General features: G+C 40.6%; 1 protein-coding gene across 2 annotated transcripts in view; it reads right to left on the reverse strand.

Annotated features, from left to right (window-relative positions):
- Nucleotides 1-17,179, reverse strand: part of ncam2a (neural cell adhesion molecule 2a) — a 411,246-nt gene that overhangs the window by 52,272 nt on the left and 341,795 nt on the right. For both annotated transcript variants that reach the window (XM_084921573.1, XM_084921572.1), the window contains exons 9-12: nt 12,321-12,471; nt 10,503-10,690; nt 9,554-9,650; nt 4,970-5,143 (exon numbers count right to left, since the gene is read on the reverse strand). In XM_084921573.1, the coding sequence (XP_084777699.1) occupies nt 4,970-5,143; nt 9,554-9,650; nt 10,503-10,690; nt 12,321-12,471 (610 nt within the window). The remainder of the gene's footprint in view (nt 1-4,969; nt 5,144-9,553; nt 9,651-10,502; nt 10,691-12,320; nt 12,472-17,179) is intronic.

Here is a 17,179-nt window from a genome sequence, read left to right on the forward strand (position 1 = left end):
TGGCCTTACTGAGCAGTCATAGAACTTTTTACGCTATAAACTACATGCAAAGTCACGTTTGAAAGCCTTTTAAAGTGTCTGTGTGGTTCAGCATCTTGCCCAAGGACTCTTTGACATGAAGACTAGAAAAGCCAGGAATGAAACCCCGACATTATGAAACTTCTACCACCATACTTACAACCGTTTAAATTAATCTATTGCACTTGTTTTTTTCTTTATATTGACTTAAATGCATTATTAGTGCTTAGTCTGTGAAATATAGAGAGCTAGATGCATGCAATGAAAGTTAGATTTTCTATCTATCTTAGGTCATTTGTTCCAAGACTAAAAGCTTTAACTGTGGTTCTAAAATATAAGGGAGCAACCGCTTGACTCTGCTAAATGATCAATAATGAAAAACATAAGAAGATTTAGAAACTCACCTTCAACAAAGTCATAGCAAACAGTGTGGTGGAAGAGTACATGTGCCTCTGACTCTAATGAAACCGCAGTAAAATATCAGATAGAATATTAATACGATAGTAACTCGGAGAATTGTGCAATGCGTCACATTCGTACTGTAAATTACATCTATTATTGAAGAAAACAGGCAATCTCATTATCAGACCATATTACAGATTCCTATTTAAATTCTACAGTCACTCGAGCCCATTTACATAACCGTCACAACTCAAAAAATCTGGGAGAGAGTGTGTAGTGTAATGAGCTTGAGTGAAAGTTGTTGTTTTTGTTAGTCTGCACAAATTAAATACTTGAATGGTAATAGGTGCTTTTGCAGTTCTTTAGTCCTGGAACTGAAAACAAATTCTGCAATTTGCAGCCGTGCTAGGTTCATTCCAGGCTGTAAGCGGACATTTCAATTTGGGCAGAAGCATTCAAATGAAACGAGGCCAGGCGTCTCATTATATGGAAGGGTTTATTGTGTAAGAATTTTCTGCTGAGGTTATCTGAAATGGCTTCTATGATTATATGACGCCACTTGGTGTGGCTTGTAATTAGTCTGGCTCACTTTAATATTTCTGCTTTTGCATACAGAGCTAAATTTATCTATATTAAATTGACAATCTTGTGCATTGTTCCTTTGTTCTTCTACACTATCTGCTTATATGTGCCTATATGTGATGTATGTATTTTTTTTTAAGTTCACTGCTAAAGTGCTACTTCCTATTTAGTATTCACCTCACTGCATCTCCATACTGTAATTGACTCTGAAATGAGGGGATATTAGTGATAAGCCCTTCAGGTTTGTCAGGCCCGCTTATCACCCGACCATTCGTCCTCTGGCTTTCATTTTCCATCCATCCATCTATCCATCCATCCTTCACCTCATGGTGTACTTTTCACCAACAGGCTCAGAAATCAATTTGCAGTCATAAAGCATAGGAAGAGGAGGAATGCGATCTTTCAGCTCAGACAGATTCTGGCGCTCTCCCCATGACGTGTTTGAGTTTCTTCATGACCCAACAACATCTCAGAGCCAAGGCTTTGAAGGAGCACATGGCAGGTCATGCAATACGGTGGAAACTTGGAGACCGTATTGCATGAGGTGTTAGTTGGTGTATGTGAGGTAGACAGAGAGAAATATTGATTTGAGCTAGATAGGATAATCTGGTGTGTTGAAGCATAATCTTCGCAGTCTGATAACTAAGTTTGAAACTGTGAACAGAAGGAGTCATTTCTATCTTGAAGTTCATGTGCTTTATCAAAGTGGAACTGGTAAATAGCAGTAATTACTTAAGGGTCAATAGTATATAATCTATGTGAATGTTTTTCATGTATTTAATGTGGGACAAGAAAAGAAACAGCTTTCTTTATATTCAACCGAGTTTGAGGAGGTCATTTAATTATTTGAGTTTATTGATTAGTTTATCGACTAGATTAAGTTGACAATGCTTTCACAGTAAATTATTTACATTTCTGTTTTTTAATGTATTATTTAGATAATTTAATATTTATGTACTCATCTTTAAAACAGTGAGAATAACTTAACTGTTGTGTGGATCCCTCATATTTACTCACTGACTCTATATAAAAGACCCTGAGTCCTTTAATTATTTGTGAAGTCTGGATTTGAAGCTTCAACCTGAGCTTGATTGGTTACATTGTAACCCAGGTTCTCTGAGGGGAGAGAATATCGTGCCACTCTATTTATTCTACATCTATGGCACTTGAGAGACGTTGACACAGTAATTCCAAAACATACATGTAGGTGTTGGATTTAGACATAAAGCACTTGCATAGAAATAAACTCCGGCCTCTAGTGTAAAGTGTGTGAAGACTAGAAAGGTGGTATATAAATCCAATTCTACTTCATCACCTTCCTGGTTCCTGTTACTTCGTTTAGAAGTACCGTATTTTCCGCACTATAAGCTATGTATATAGGCTATGTTTACTGACCTCAAACCGATTTTATGTGGTACACGGCGCTCAAAAATCTGTCAAAAAATGTTTTAGTAGGACTTTGCTAAGCTACGAAGCCTGATGGATTGTCTGAGCGTTATAGCTACCATAGTCAGGAGCCTCGCGGCTCATAGTAATTTGGGTCCATTTAATAAAATGATCAGTGTTGCTGCTTTGCCAGGTGTAACAATTAAGTTTAACATCCAGGCATCCATGAAAACAGAATTTATTAAATTTAACGGAGTTAGAAGTTAGCAGGAAGTTAGCAGAAAGTTAGCTCGCTAGTTAGCTAAAGATGATATAGCATGTTCTGATTGAGAGGTTTCTGGGCAAAAATAAAACGTACAGCTCTTCTATCACTTCCAACATGAATGAAGACAGAAAACTACACAGCAGTGACGTTTGTTGGGTTACTGAAGTTGGACTAGCTGGTATATAATGCTGTGCTAGTGATCTCTAGCGACACAGCTATGTTAGCATACCAAAGCATAACACAGTGAACCTGGAGAATGAACGCTAACTTTTTTCCACTTGATAAAAGTTCCCGATGGTTTTTTTTTGACAAATACAATCGCATGGAAAATTGCTGTAAATGGACCAAACTTCAGTAGGGGTGAACAACTGAGATAATCCAGCCACAATATAAGGTTAGTCATTAATGTAAAATAAGATAATCTTTATTAGTCCCACATGTGGGAAATTTGTTTTGTTACAGCAGAAAATGGACAGTGCAAAGTTACATAGCAAAAATTTGAAAAACACTAGAACAACATATACTGTTGTTCCAGTGTTTATAGAGCAGCTACCAGAGAATTCAACATTAATGAATCAATGGTACGTAAGTGGAGGAAGCAAGAGGAATGAGTTGAGTAAAGTTTGACTTATCTGACTGTTTTGTTTTGTTTAATGCACTTTATAATCCGGTGCGCCTTACGTATGAAAACAGACCCGTTTGTCAACAGTGCGCCTTATCTGGTCGTTAAGTCTGACGTCACTAGCCGTGTCTGGGCCTAAACTCCGCTGCAGGTCCATATATCAAACGATCACTATGGCATTTCTGAGAGTTGAAAAACTGTCTTTCATCTTTAATAAAATGATCAGCATTCTGCTCTACCAGGTGTAACAATTGAGTTTAACATCCAGGCATCCATGAAAATGGAATTTATGACATTTAACGGAGTTAGAAGTTAGCAGGAAGTTAGCTCGCTAGCTTCTATCTAAATACAATATAGCATGTCCTGACTGCGGGGTTTTGGAAACAAATTAAAACGTACAGCTCTGTTATCACTTCCAACATAAATGAAGACAGAAAACTAAACAGCAGTGATGTTTGTAGGGTTACTGAAGTTTGGCTAGCTGGTATATAATGATGTGCTACGTGACCGCTAGCGACACAGCTATGTTAGCATAATATAAACAAGCTAACTTTTTTCCACTCGATAAAAGTTAACGTGAGTGTTCTCGGTGGTCAGGAACAAATGTAATCGCATGGCAGGATGCTGTAAAAGGACCAAACTTCAGCCAGGAGAACAACTGAGATAATCCATCCACAATACGAGGTTAGTCATTCATATACTGCTGCATGGGCTGGGCTGTAGTTACATCCTAAGGTTTTAAAAACTGAGCTTAAATAAATGATTAGCGGTAATAAAAGCTAAAACAGTGATCACTGACTGTTTTAGGAGCTTTTTGAGATTAAATAGAAGAAAATACAAAACATTAAACATGTTAACAACACAAAAGCCATATTAAACGCAGACTACTTTAGGCCCGGAAGCAGGATTCGTCACGTCATCACTTAACGACCGGATAATCCCATGCGCCTTATGGTCCGAAAAGTACGGTAAAACAGCATGCTAACATGTTAGTAATCTGCTGTATAGCAGATGCTCCTTCATAATCAGTTCTATACTAGACACAACTGTGATTGCCAAAATGATCATCAAGGTCTGTCAAATAAGACATGAAATAACCAACTATGACTACAAATTTCTTAGGAAAGTCTTTACGTAGGTTGTAAATTAAGTAAGAATTGGGTTTACTTAATGATGGACTTCAGTGCAGTCAGATAACCCCTTCAAATCAGGATTTTTTATTCCATAAAGAAATTATAGAAAACTGAAAAATGCAAAAAACACATGAAACCTGAAAAATAAGAAAGCATTTTACACATCATTAGACTGTAGAAAACTCAGAAGGCTTATAGTGAAAATATGAGTAAGAATCAGTTGTTGACAGTGTTTTCAACTTGCTGGTATATTCTGGTAAAAAATCTTGAGATTTCCATAAAATAAGCTGAGAATGTAAATAGATTCATGCTTTTTCATTGATCTGATAAAATTCAACCTGCCTGAGCCATAAAATGGAAATGGTTATGGAAAAGAGTTGAAGAGGGCTTTTAGCAGACTTCACAATAACAATATGTAATGGGGTCAAACTTAACAGCGGATAAATGTTTCTCCCATTTCACTCAGTCAGTGTATATTACAGCGATTTTTAGGGAAGGTAACTGGCATGAAAAAAAGAAAAAAAAGCGAAAGCTGTGGATAAAAATAAAGTTTACACTTACTCTGGACACTGTGTGACTTGACATCCCTCCAGTCCTGTGAGCCCACCTCCTTGTACTGGACCAGATAGTAGTTGATGGGAACGCCTCCATGAGAGTCTGGCTTCATAAATGTTACGGTCGCTAGGCGCTGGGAGACAGCTGACAGACGAACTGAGTATGGATTCGATGGCGCAACTGGAAACACAAAAAATAAAGGCATGTCACAAACAAGCAGACAATTTCCATGTAGTTATTTTCCTTTGCAATCGTGTTGTTTTGCTATGAAATAAGCCTTGTCTAATCCACTTGCATGGTGTCAGAAACAGAATCCTGTTTCACAAACTTAGGAATGAATTCAAAACAACCTTTTCCTTTGCCTTATGCACTGACCGTGTAGAGAAAGGAAAAGACTGAGTAAGGCTGAAAGCACCAGATATAACCTTTAATTTTTAAGTTGTCATGCATCAACATCATTCATCATCAACTATTATTTAGGAGTAAATCAGCGAATACTTGATGAGGAATTATAACTACAAACATAGATCTAAACACGGTAAGATAAGATAAGATAAGATAAGATAAGATAAGATAACCTTTATTAGTCCCACACGTGGGAAATTTGTTTTGTCACAGTAGGAAGTGGACAGTGCAAAAGTTATATAGCAAAAATTAGAATACAATAAGAATAAAATACTGTACACAACTGTACAGAATAGAATAGAATAAAATAAAATACTATATACAGTAGAATAAAATATACAATAGGATAAAAATAGAATACAAATGCTTAATACAACTGAGTAAAAATACAACTTTGTCAGATAAAGAGTATTGCACTTAGTGTTATTGCACATGTGTGGATGTGTGTGTTTGATCAGTTGAAGTCTTTGTTGTGGAGTCTGACAGAAGTGGGGAGGAAAGACCTGCAAAATCTCTCCGTCCCACACCGTGGGTGCCGCAGCCTGCCACTGAAGAAGCTGCTCAGTGCTGTCAGAGTTTCCTGCATGGGGTGGGAGATGTTGTCCAACAGGGATGAAAGCATAGCCACCATTCTCCTGTCACTCACCACCTCCACTGGGTCCAGAGGGCATCCTAGAACAGAGCTGGCCCTTCTGATCAGCCTGTTCAGTCTCTTCCTGTCCCCGGCAGAGATGTTGCCACCCCAGCAGACCACACCGTAAAAGATAGCTGAGGCCACCACAGAGTCATAGAAGGTCTTCAGGAGTGGGCCCTCCACTCCAAACGACCTGAGTCTCCGCAGCAGGTACAGCCTGCTCTGCCCTTTCCTGTAGAGGGCTTCTGAATTATGAGTCCAGTCCAGTTTGTTGTTCAGATGAACACCAAGGTACCTGTAGCAGTCCACAGCCTCAATGTCCATACCTTGGATGTTCAGTGGTTGCAGTGGAGGATGTTTGTGCCTGCGGAAGTCTACCACCAGCTCCTTGGTTTTACTAGTGTTGATCTGGAGGTAGTTCAGCTGGCACCAGTCCACAAAGTCTTGGGTCAGTCCTCTGTACTCCTTGTCGTCCCCATCAGTGATGAGGCCGACTATTGCAGAGTCATCAGAGAACTTCTGCAGGAAGCACTGGGTGGAGTTGTGGGAGAAGTCTGCAGTGTAGATGGTGGAGAGGAACGGAGTCAGAACCGTTCCCTGTGGGGCCCCCGTACTGCAGACGACCCTGTCTGACACACGGCCCTGAGTTTTCACATACTGTGGTCGGTCGGTGAGGTAGTCCAAAGTCCAGGTAGTGAGGTGATGGTCCACTCCAGAGTTCTCCAGCTTGTCCTTCAGGACCGAGGGAAGAATAGTGTTGAAGGCACTGGAGAAATCAAAGAACATGATTCTCACCGTGCTTCCAGCCGTCTCCAGGTGAGCGAGGGAACAATGTAGGAGGTGAATGACGGCATCATCCCCTCCAATGCCAAGCTGGTAGGCAAACTGAAGTGGGTCCAGTGATGAGCTCACCAGGTGCCGAAGCTGAGCCAGGACCAGCCGCTCCAGGGTCTTCATCAGGTGGGATGTCAGAGCCACCGGCCTATAGCTGTTGAGGTCCTTGGGGCGTGAAGTCTTTGGCACTGGTACAACACAGGAGGTTTTCCAGAGCTGTGGGACTCTCCCCAGCCTCAGGCTCAGGTTGAAGATGTGCTCCATCACCCCACACAGTTGGTCCGCGCAGGACCTGACGACCCTTGAGCTGATGCCATCTGGGCCCGCTGCCTTCTCGGCATTAATCCTCCTCAGTTCCCTCCTAACCTGGGTGGTTGAGAGAGACAGGCTGGAGCCTTGTGTTGAGTGTGTATTGGATGCTGTTATTGGGGGTGGGGAGGAGTGAGCAGGGTGAGTAGAGGAGGTGTGAAGTGTCTGAGGTGTCAGAGGTGGAACAGCAGCAGTGGGGGTAGGTGAGTCTGCAGCCGATGTTGGAGACTGCCTCATGGATGAATTAAATCTGTTGAAGAAATGATTTAATTCATCCATGAGGATGAATGAACTGAATCTGTTGAAGAAATGATTCAGTTCATTTGCCCACCTCGCATCCCTCCCAGGCAGAGAGTTCTGATGTTTGTGGCCCGAGATGGTTTTGAGGCCTCTCCAGACTTCGCCAACGTTTTTTTGCTGAAGCTGGTTCTCCATCTTCTGCCTGTAGCTGTCCTTCCCATTCCTTATCAGTCCCCTCAGCTCTCTCTGCACCCTTTTCAACTCCTCTTTGTCTTTGGATTTGAAGGCCCTCCTCTTCTGCTTGAGGACAGCTTTAATTTTTGGGGTAATCCAAGGTTTGTTGTTGGAGAAACACCACACAGTCCTGGTAGGTACGGTGTTATCCACACAGAAATTAATATAGTCAGTAATGCATGTAGTAAGGCTGTCGATGTCCTCTCCGTGGTCGTCACAGATCACCTCCCACACAGTCGACTCAAAACAATCCTTAAGAGCCTCCTCGCTCTCCTCCGACCATCTCTGTACTGTGCGGGTGGCTGGTGGCTCCCTGCGCACTAAGGGCTCATACACAGGGACAAGGTGTACCAGGTTGTGGTCAGATCTGCCCAGGGGAGGGAGAGGTGATGAACTGTATGCCTCTTCTGCATTGGCATACAGTAAGTCCAGTGTTCTATTGTCTCTGGTTGGGCATGTCACATACTGGGTGAAGGTGGGCAGCGTGGAGTCCAGTGAGACAGGATTAAAGTCCCCTGATATTATGAGAGGGGCTCTCGGAGATTGTGTTTGCAGTCTGCTGACCACAGAGTGGAGAGAGTCACAGGCTGCATCTGCGTTGGCTGAGGGGGGGCATATGCTACGAATGTGCCCAGCCACATTATTAATGAAGGAAAGAAAAAAACTATAAAGCATTTAAAGTGTTTATACATTATGCAGGCAATACATCCCATTGTTGGTGGGATATTTCAGTCTAGAACAAAGAGCCAGAAAGACTGACTGATTGACTGACTAAGATTTCCACTCCCATCAGCTGATAAGAAGCAAGCACCAGCTGATGGCACCGCTGATACCCTTCTACACATCCTACTACCCAAGCTACTGAATTTGCTCCTAGCTTTTCAAGCAGCTTTGCAACCCACCTCCACAAAAGCTCATTGTTTTCATGCTGTGTGTGAATGATCAGCCATTCATGTCATTCATACCAGCTCTGACCTGTGCTGCAATGTAGTGGGGGAGGGAATTCTTGTGTTGGAGGGTGCACACTGCCAAACAGCAGATACTGCAGAAGGATAAAAAAAAGTCTTCTAGTGTGATTAATTTGACTAATGTGAAAACAATTGGGAGGACCTCAGAGTACAGAGGCAATTGTCTTAATATTTATGGACCTAACTCTGACAATTTAATAGACAGCAACTTATTTTATTTTCAGGTAAGTTGCCACATCACTTGACTGCATCACTTGTCCTTGGATATGTTTTTGATGTGACTCAAGGTGTTTTGGTTGTATTAGTGATTCTCACTTAAAACATCAATGCAAAATTCAGAACAGTTTGACTCACTACAAACACACTTCCACCCTCAGATTCTTCTATCAGTTTATGATCGAGCTTTGAAGCCAGTGTATTCTACATAAGGTACGTCTCAAATATCCGTTAACACAAACATGTTCACAGTGTGTTTTCTTGCGTGTGCCTGAGTGTGTGTTGTGCTGAATTGTAAGAGTCACAAACTCTTCTAAAACCTACTGTTTCCTGCAAGACAACATTTTTGGTCAGCTTTTTGCTCACTACTTTTTTCTTCCTTAGCTAGAGCAATTCAATCTGCACTAAAGATAATTAGACTGCACTATTGTGTATTAGCCCTCGCTACCGTAAATTAGGGAGTACTTCAGTTAAATAGCGAGGGGTATGGTAAATCAGCCAGCACTATTTGAGATTAGGCGAGGCTGAATAGGGGTTGGGAGTTGTAGTGGAATTTATCTTCCTGAGAATTGCAAATAAGGCTATTACCATTAGTAGAGAGGTAGAGGGTTACAAAGTAGTTGAATGGCTGGAGTTACTGGGAGAGCGGTTATTGAAAAGATGCAGGGTCGCTGAGACGTCCACACGTTCTGGTCTTGAAATTGAGTTGCTAGCCTCATTAGCGCATTAGTGGCAGTTCTGCAGACTCACCTGCCTGGGCCAAAATGAACTCCTGGTATCGAACTCCAATGTTGTTTCTGGCCGTGCAGTTGTAGCGGCCAAAGTCTCTGTCGGACATAGGAGTCACCTGGACGCAGATAAACAATACAGTCGATCACAATTCATATTAAAACTAAAGATTCCACTTGGACTTTTCTGCTTTCACTCCAACTGTGCTCAATATATAACTGTGCTTTATATACTAAACATGCACTGAATAATATGTATTTTTGGTGTTCATAGGACTGATTTGAAACAGAATTATACTGATATGCTTTGGCATGACCTTAAAAACACCTTCCAGTGGGGCTGATTTAAAACAATTCTACAAAAACGAGAGGATCAAAATCTTCCACAGCCTTGTGAAAGACTTGAATGCTTGATTGCCGTTCTTGCTGACAAGATAACCAGTTATTAGGTTTGGGGGGTGATTACTTTTTCACACAGGTCCATGTAGATTTGGATAACAACTTTTTCTGTAATAAATGAAATCATCATTTAAAACTGAATATGGGTGTCTAGTTTTCATGACTTCTTCAGTTAAAAGCATCCTTTATGACAAACTATTCACAATGACCACCACTGGGGTTTCGCTTACTTCCATTAAACTGGGCTGCCAATAGAAACATCAAAATCTGAATTTTGTCAAATTTTTGAAAACTATATCAGTGTGAGTAACTCTTCATAAAGATCCATCAGAATTTATTTTCTTTTTAAACTCATTAAACTACAGGTCTGTCTTTCACTGTTGTTTTTATTGTTTATTTAATTGTTTTTTTCCCCTCAAAGAAGAAAATTCAATTCATTACAAAAAACTCCATTTCTTTTGCACCTCTGTTTGATAAACCACACTGACAGAGTCATTATTAAACTTTCAAACACATTTTTTGTCTCGTGACCCTAAACCTAACCTGGCTGCCACCGGAGGACTTGAACTCACCTCCAGCACAGACTTGCCCTCGGTGCTGTGCACCCTCATGTTGGCGGTTCCCTCTGTGGAGATAGTGAAGCGCTCTCGCCTCCACAGCATGGTGGCAGGTGGGTTGGACATCACGTCGCAGCTAATGTTCACCGGATTTCCCTCCCATGAATAATAAACGGTGTGGTTGGTCAGGAACTTTGGTATATCTAAACAAAACAGAGTAATGTCACTTCTTGCACCCACCTCGTTTACATGGAAAAGGAGCTTTTTTTAAAAAACTAAAACAAGACCTGAATTGCTAAAAGAGTAATTGCTGGTGTGTCTGGAATTTGTGGCTGCCAATTAAACACTCAAATCAAAGGTGGAGCTGTGCTGGATGATCATAGATGTAAAAAAAATAAATAAATAAATAACTTGCTGAGGCTTCACCTTAAAGAGAAGACAGGGGGGGAAGCATTTAATTGCTGCTTCCTCAACTCCTTCGGCAGTGTAAAAAAAGAAAAACTTAATTGAAGCTACCTCACGCTATGGGTGGGGGTCTCCATTGCGATCGTGCCCCCCAAGAATAGGAATAAAGCATGCAAACAGAAGCTCATTGGCGCCGGCAAATAGAAAGGGCAGTAATGGACGACTGCGGCGGCGAGCTGTTGTGCGGATTTCTTTCGGCCCGGTCGGCCCCGCTCAGTCGGAGAGGCATTATGGTTGTTTTATGCTCGCTTGCAGGATTCCATTAAAGAGATTGATGCCTGGCTCTCTGTCACAGCCGAGGACGTGTTATCCCCCTGCAGCCTGCAGTGACTTAGTAAATGAGTTCATTAGTTCGGTGGCAACGGCTGGCTCAGCCCCTCCACACTCAGACTCACAGCCTGTGTCTCTGTGCAGAGCGCAGGAGCGAGTTGTCAGCTGTGGCTCCAGCAAAACAAGTTTGCAGTGTAATGACAGCAACTTTGCTTCACGGTTAGAGAGTGGGTGCATGAATTTGGGATTGTTTTTTTGCTACAAGTTTTTCCTAAAATGTCAACTTTTCAGGAACCGTGCAAAACAAAATTTTGAGGGGAATCCGTGAACTCAAAAAGTCACCTCAGTCTGAAAAGGAGAAAATTGGTTTGCATGTGACAACGCAGATATGGTCTTAATTTTTCCCTCGCTGTCTCTTTGGATATATTTGTTTGCCTGGCCTAGCTCTTTGTTGTTCCTCTGAGCTTCAATTGCTACCCAAAGAAAACGGAAAAAAAAAAACTCCACTGAGCCTCGCTACTAATGAACCTAATCATTCTGAGGCCAAAATGGAGATCTTTGCTTCAGAGCTCATTAAGCAGGGGAGAGCCCGCCCCAAATAACCCCAAACAACCAGCACTGAGGAATGGATGCACTCGTTGGGAAGTAGCAGAGCTGTCAGCAGGAGAAAAAAAGAAAGGCGATGCATGATATCCTCTCACTAATTAACCCTTCTGGAGGCAGTGTGCGTGGTGGGTGACTTGTTTATAATGATAGAATGCATTTCAGAGAGGGAAAAAAAAATGAAATAGCCAGACTACAAAAAGAATTATTAGAACTGAGCGTGAGTGAACTTTTGAACTCTCCCTAAATGTGTTTATGTGTCCCATTTCCACAGCAAGGACCGCAAAGAGCCGATAGAAAGGCAGAAAGGAGAAGCTTGTAAGAGGCTGTAACAGGTGACCAGGGCTCTGCAAAAACAACACTCCTCTGCATTTTACCCACAGGCAATGTTAGGCAACTTGTTGTTTGAATATCTCCAGTTCTTGGAAGCCTGCTGTGGACTGCATGTGCACTCTAACAAAAAGTGCGTGCATGGCGTTTAATGGGCGCGCTTACATTCAATGTCCAGGAACATGCTCTTCTGATGACCTCCGATCCTGCTGAGCGCCTCGCAGTCAAATCGACCCAAGTCGGAGAGCCTCACGCCGCTGATGGTCAGCACCGACTTGCCGTGACGCCCACGAACTTCAAACCTCCCATCCTGGCTCTGAGGACACAAACACAACAATAATTTTAAACTCAAATCCAAATGTAACAGACAGCTTAAATGGCAGAAGTTTCAAGTAGTAAAGACAGCATATGTACTAGTAATCCCAATAAGCCTATAGCTTAAGCTTCAGACTGTTTTCTTTCTACTCTTGGATCTGTATAATGTCATAAAGCAGGATATCTTTTTATGTGGTCATTTCAGACACACACGTCTGGCTGAGATCACAGAAATCATAACCACATGCTGCTCAAACCTTCTGTTTGGGAGTGACAGACGTGTCAAAAGAGAGTTCAGTTCAAGCAAAACAGAGAATGGAAATAAAACCAAACGCCCCAAAGGAAAAATACAGCAGGTCGTCTTTGTGCACGTTGTGAAGCTTAAAACTTATTTTCACTCTCTGACTTTTCCCCAAACAAGACACGGATTGCCTACTTGGTCTCTTCTTACTGACAACACTAAAACCTGTACTGGAGACACACACTGGGTCTCAAGTTATTGGACGTTAACTGGAAAACTGCCACCGCTTCAATATACTACCCACTATACTACAAGTTAATCCTTGTCTTAAATATGTACAAGGTCCTCAATATGCTATACTCATAGTCAACACAGTAAAACTTGAAAAAAAATGTAAAAAAGTAAAAGAAACAGTAGAAACACCTTTCAACTGTTATGAGTATCGAGACTGCATAGTTTGTCCACCAGAGGGCACTCTGGACAACTTTTCTGATGGAAACATGTTTGAAAGGCTGTAAACCAGGGGTGTCCAACTCCAGTCCTCGAGAGCTGCTGTCCTGCAGCTTTTGGATGCCTTCCTACTGCAACACAGCTGAATCAAATGGTTGGATTACCTCTTCAAGTTTGGCAAAGGCCTGATAACAAGCCATTCATTTGATTCAAGTGTGTTGGAACAAGAATGTGTCTAGACTTGGGTGAACAAATAATGGCAAACAAGTACACAAATTAAATACACATAGCAAATGTTAGGGAAATGTTATTTATGTTTCATGTATCTGGAAGAAGAAAATATCCTTGAGTATCACAATATTGGAATTTAAAATCAGCAAATATAAGTATCGGTATTGAAAAACTTATATCAGTCAGAATTTACTCAACTGTCTACCACAATAGCATAATTTAAAGTTAAATGTACTTCATTTTATGATAAAGTTTATAAGAAATAAACTCAGAAAAAATATAAATATAAAATATAATTACAAATGGTCAATTAAGACTATTTGCACACATCTCTTACATGATCGAGACAACACATTTTTTTGTTTTGACCCATACATCACACGGTTACATGAAAGCTGTTTATATCAACATCTGAACAACATCAAGTCCACCTCCAAAGCTGCATGGCGACCTGTTGCTCGCTACACCAAATCACACACCAATAGGAACCAAACATGGATATAAAACCAATATGAAATATTAACCACCTCACTACTATACACTGTTGGGATGATTAAAGATGAATAATGATATGAGTCTATGAGAGTCTATAAGACTGGCTCTTTTCTGTATTTAGAAAAATACAGCATAGATTCAGAATTTAAACAAGAATACATAAACTATATATCACAATATGTGGTAAACAAGTATACCTTAATATTAATTAGTTAAAATAAAAATGAAAACTTACATCAATTATAGTCATCGGCACTAATTTAGTGGTTTGAATTAGTTTGAGGCAGCACATAAAAAATAAACAGAAGTGAGCATATGAAAAAAATATAAATGCAAACAAGAATTCAAGCCTAATAAAATCAACTTTTTAAAAATCCCATAAGTATTTATTTACTGACCAGACTTAAAAGAAAACAGTATTATGCCGTTAAAATACAGAAGATGCTTCAGAATATCAGTTAGTTTTAACAAACAGCCTTGATAAAGAAAATATTCACAAAGAGGCAAAATATGTGCCGCTTTCTGAGGGATTTGTTGGTTGCAAAAAGAATCCAGATCTCTTTGTTTCACTCTGATGATCTTAGAGCAGATTTTAACAATGCTGTTCAGACTGTTGCGAGGCTGTGAACCCAGCTGATAAAAGAAAAACTCAAAAGAGTCAACGCTGCAGTGTCATCAGAAAATGTAATCAAGACTCTGTTCTCCTGAGTGCTTCTGCATCCTTCAGTGTATGTAATAAAAAAGTAAGCAGTACTAGATGTATCCTTGCATACACAGAGAGCCTGTGGACAATCCTACGGGGTCAGAGAGACGGTCATTTGCTTCCTGCTGTAATGGTTTTAGATGTTGTTCTTTAATATTTTATTGTTTTTATTGGCTCGCTCTAATCTGGCCAGGGGGAAAAAGTTGAAAATTAGCCATTCTGCCAGCACTTGTAGCTTTACAGTAACGCTGAATAATGTGCATTTTTAAAATACAATTTAAAACATATACAGTCTCTCTTAGCGAGTTGAAACTCAGGTGATGGAATAAAGCCAGAAATGAAGGTCAACTAATTTAGAGAAAGTTGTTGGTCCAACTTTGTTCTTGCCACCGAGTGGCGGCCCCTTGATCCATTTTGACACCTCCCTTTGCAGGCAATCGTCACTTGTCACAAAGAGTCAGGGTTAATGCAATAAACTGTCGATTTATTACAAGGTCATTACATCTGTATGAAGACAGATGGTATCAATTTGAAGCAACGGGTCAATTATGGCAGACGAGGCTATCATTCCAGTAATCGACATTCCCCCGTAATGAGAAAAAACACCTCAGGAGCATCCCCGCTGCAGACATGATACGGCCATAAGCCTTCAGACTGTTGCCATCAGATAACCTCCGTGACCCCAGAGAAACTACTTTTCAGTGATGCTGCCTATGGATGCAGAGTTGACACAATAGAGACCCGCAGCAGAGGATTTGAAGGTCACAGACAATAGGCAGAAGAACCGTTTCAAACATTGTTACCTTCCATCTCCGTTTCGGCTGATTTCGAAGATAATTTATCTCCTGTTGACACAGAGAAAGACTCTATATCTTTGTGTTATGTGAAATGATATATCATCGCAACGTTAACACTTGCACAGGAAACACAAGTTTGATTCATTATTGCTACTTCATGTCATGAAGTTTGCTGACATTTATTTGCACATAAGGTATCGCCATGAATAGGAAACACAGCTTTAGTTGAGCTCTTATTATTCATAGAGGCTTGGTGTGCTGGAGGGTATTTTTAATGCAAGTACCCGCCACACCACATATGACACATTATGATAGCGATCTCTCCCAGCCTCTTGAAGCCTCCGTGCACAAAAAAGACACAGCAGCAGCAGATTATGATTGAGCTATCACTGCTAAGTAACACTGAATGGCACACTGAAATAGACTCACATAATCAGCAGTGCTATGGGTTGTGTAGCTGCTTGTAGCAAGACAACAAAGGGATCATGATCAGGGACATGTCTGAGGGGTGAAAGACTGGTCAACAAATGCACTGACACATTTAAAGAAGCTTGGGATTGAGATGAATGTTAACCAACCCAAAGTCCCGATCAGTCATGATACCACTCCAAACTTTCATGCATCATTGCCAACTAATTAGTCAATTAATAGTAAAAACTAGAAGAGATGGTTTTTGGCTCCAGGCTTGATTTAAAACGGGGTTCCAGTTAGTATTGAAGATGTGTTACTAATAAAGGAATTATTAGAATTTGTGAAAAAAAGGAGCGGGAAATCTGAGGCTGAAAGTCAAATTGAGTTTCTATTAAATCTGTTTAGTAGATGTTTATGCCACAGGGCTTTGCAGGCTTTTGTAGCGATAACTGGAGGATAAAAAAATAATAATCTTGTGGCCATACAGAACTATGACGTTCTGTGTTTTGACAGTTTGTGTTTTCAGTTAGTTATCTTCAGGTACTTAGCCACAGCTCAGTTGACACAAATTAAGGCTATATATGCAACACATTTTGATATTGACCGACGTAATCTTACTTACTTGCATCAGCACAACAGAGCGATGATATAGAGGATTGTGATCAGGGACACATTTAAGGGGAAGTTTTAAAATGTCTGGCTAAAAAAATAGAACACTATTAGCTTAACTACAGCAGTTTAATTTCTGATTAGTCCGTTTATACATTTAAGTCCACAAGATTTTGTACAATTACACTTTTACAAACAAGAGTTTTACAAACAAGCTTACGATGTTCCCCCTCTGGACGCACAGCGAGGATGTCAGGAGTCACTGCAGCCACTGCTGTTTTTATTCCACCTACTGGCAACCATGTGAACCTCACCAGTCTTATTTTTCTAACGGTACATGTCTTCAGCATTACCAGTGAATAACTGTGGAACAACCTTTGACGATTACTAATACTTTAATACTTTGAACTCCTTTGTAGATAATGACTGCCTAAAGTCTATAACCCATGGACATCCCAATGCGATGGTGTACAAAACTGACAAATAGACAAAACTTTTTAAAAAGTGTTATTATCAAAAAACACAGGGATCTGAATGCATATCACACATATATGTAAAAAGCACACTTCAAGTTCATACGTAATGCTAAAGTAATTTCTAGGAGAAGGTGAGCCATAGCCCCAGGCTATATCTACAGTAAATGACAGCTGAGCGTAGACAGAATTTTTCTAATAGGACACAATAATATTTGACAACTTCTGTGATGAGATGGCCCGCCATTTCTACTTACAGCACTTTTTCAAATGAGAAAAAAATATACTTTTTCGCCCTG

Source organism: Perissodus microlepis, chromosome 23 (assembly GCF_051167445.1).
Source record: "Perissodus microlepis isolate ML-2025 ecotype Zambia chromosome 23, ASM5116744v1, whole genome shotgun sequence".
NCBI lineage: Eukaryota > Metazoa > Chordata > Actinopteri > Cichliformes > Cichlidae > Perissodus > Perissodus microlepis.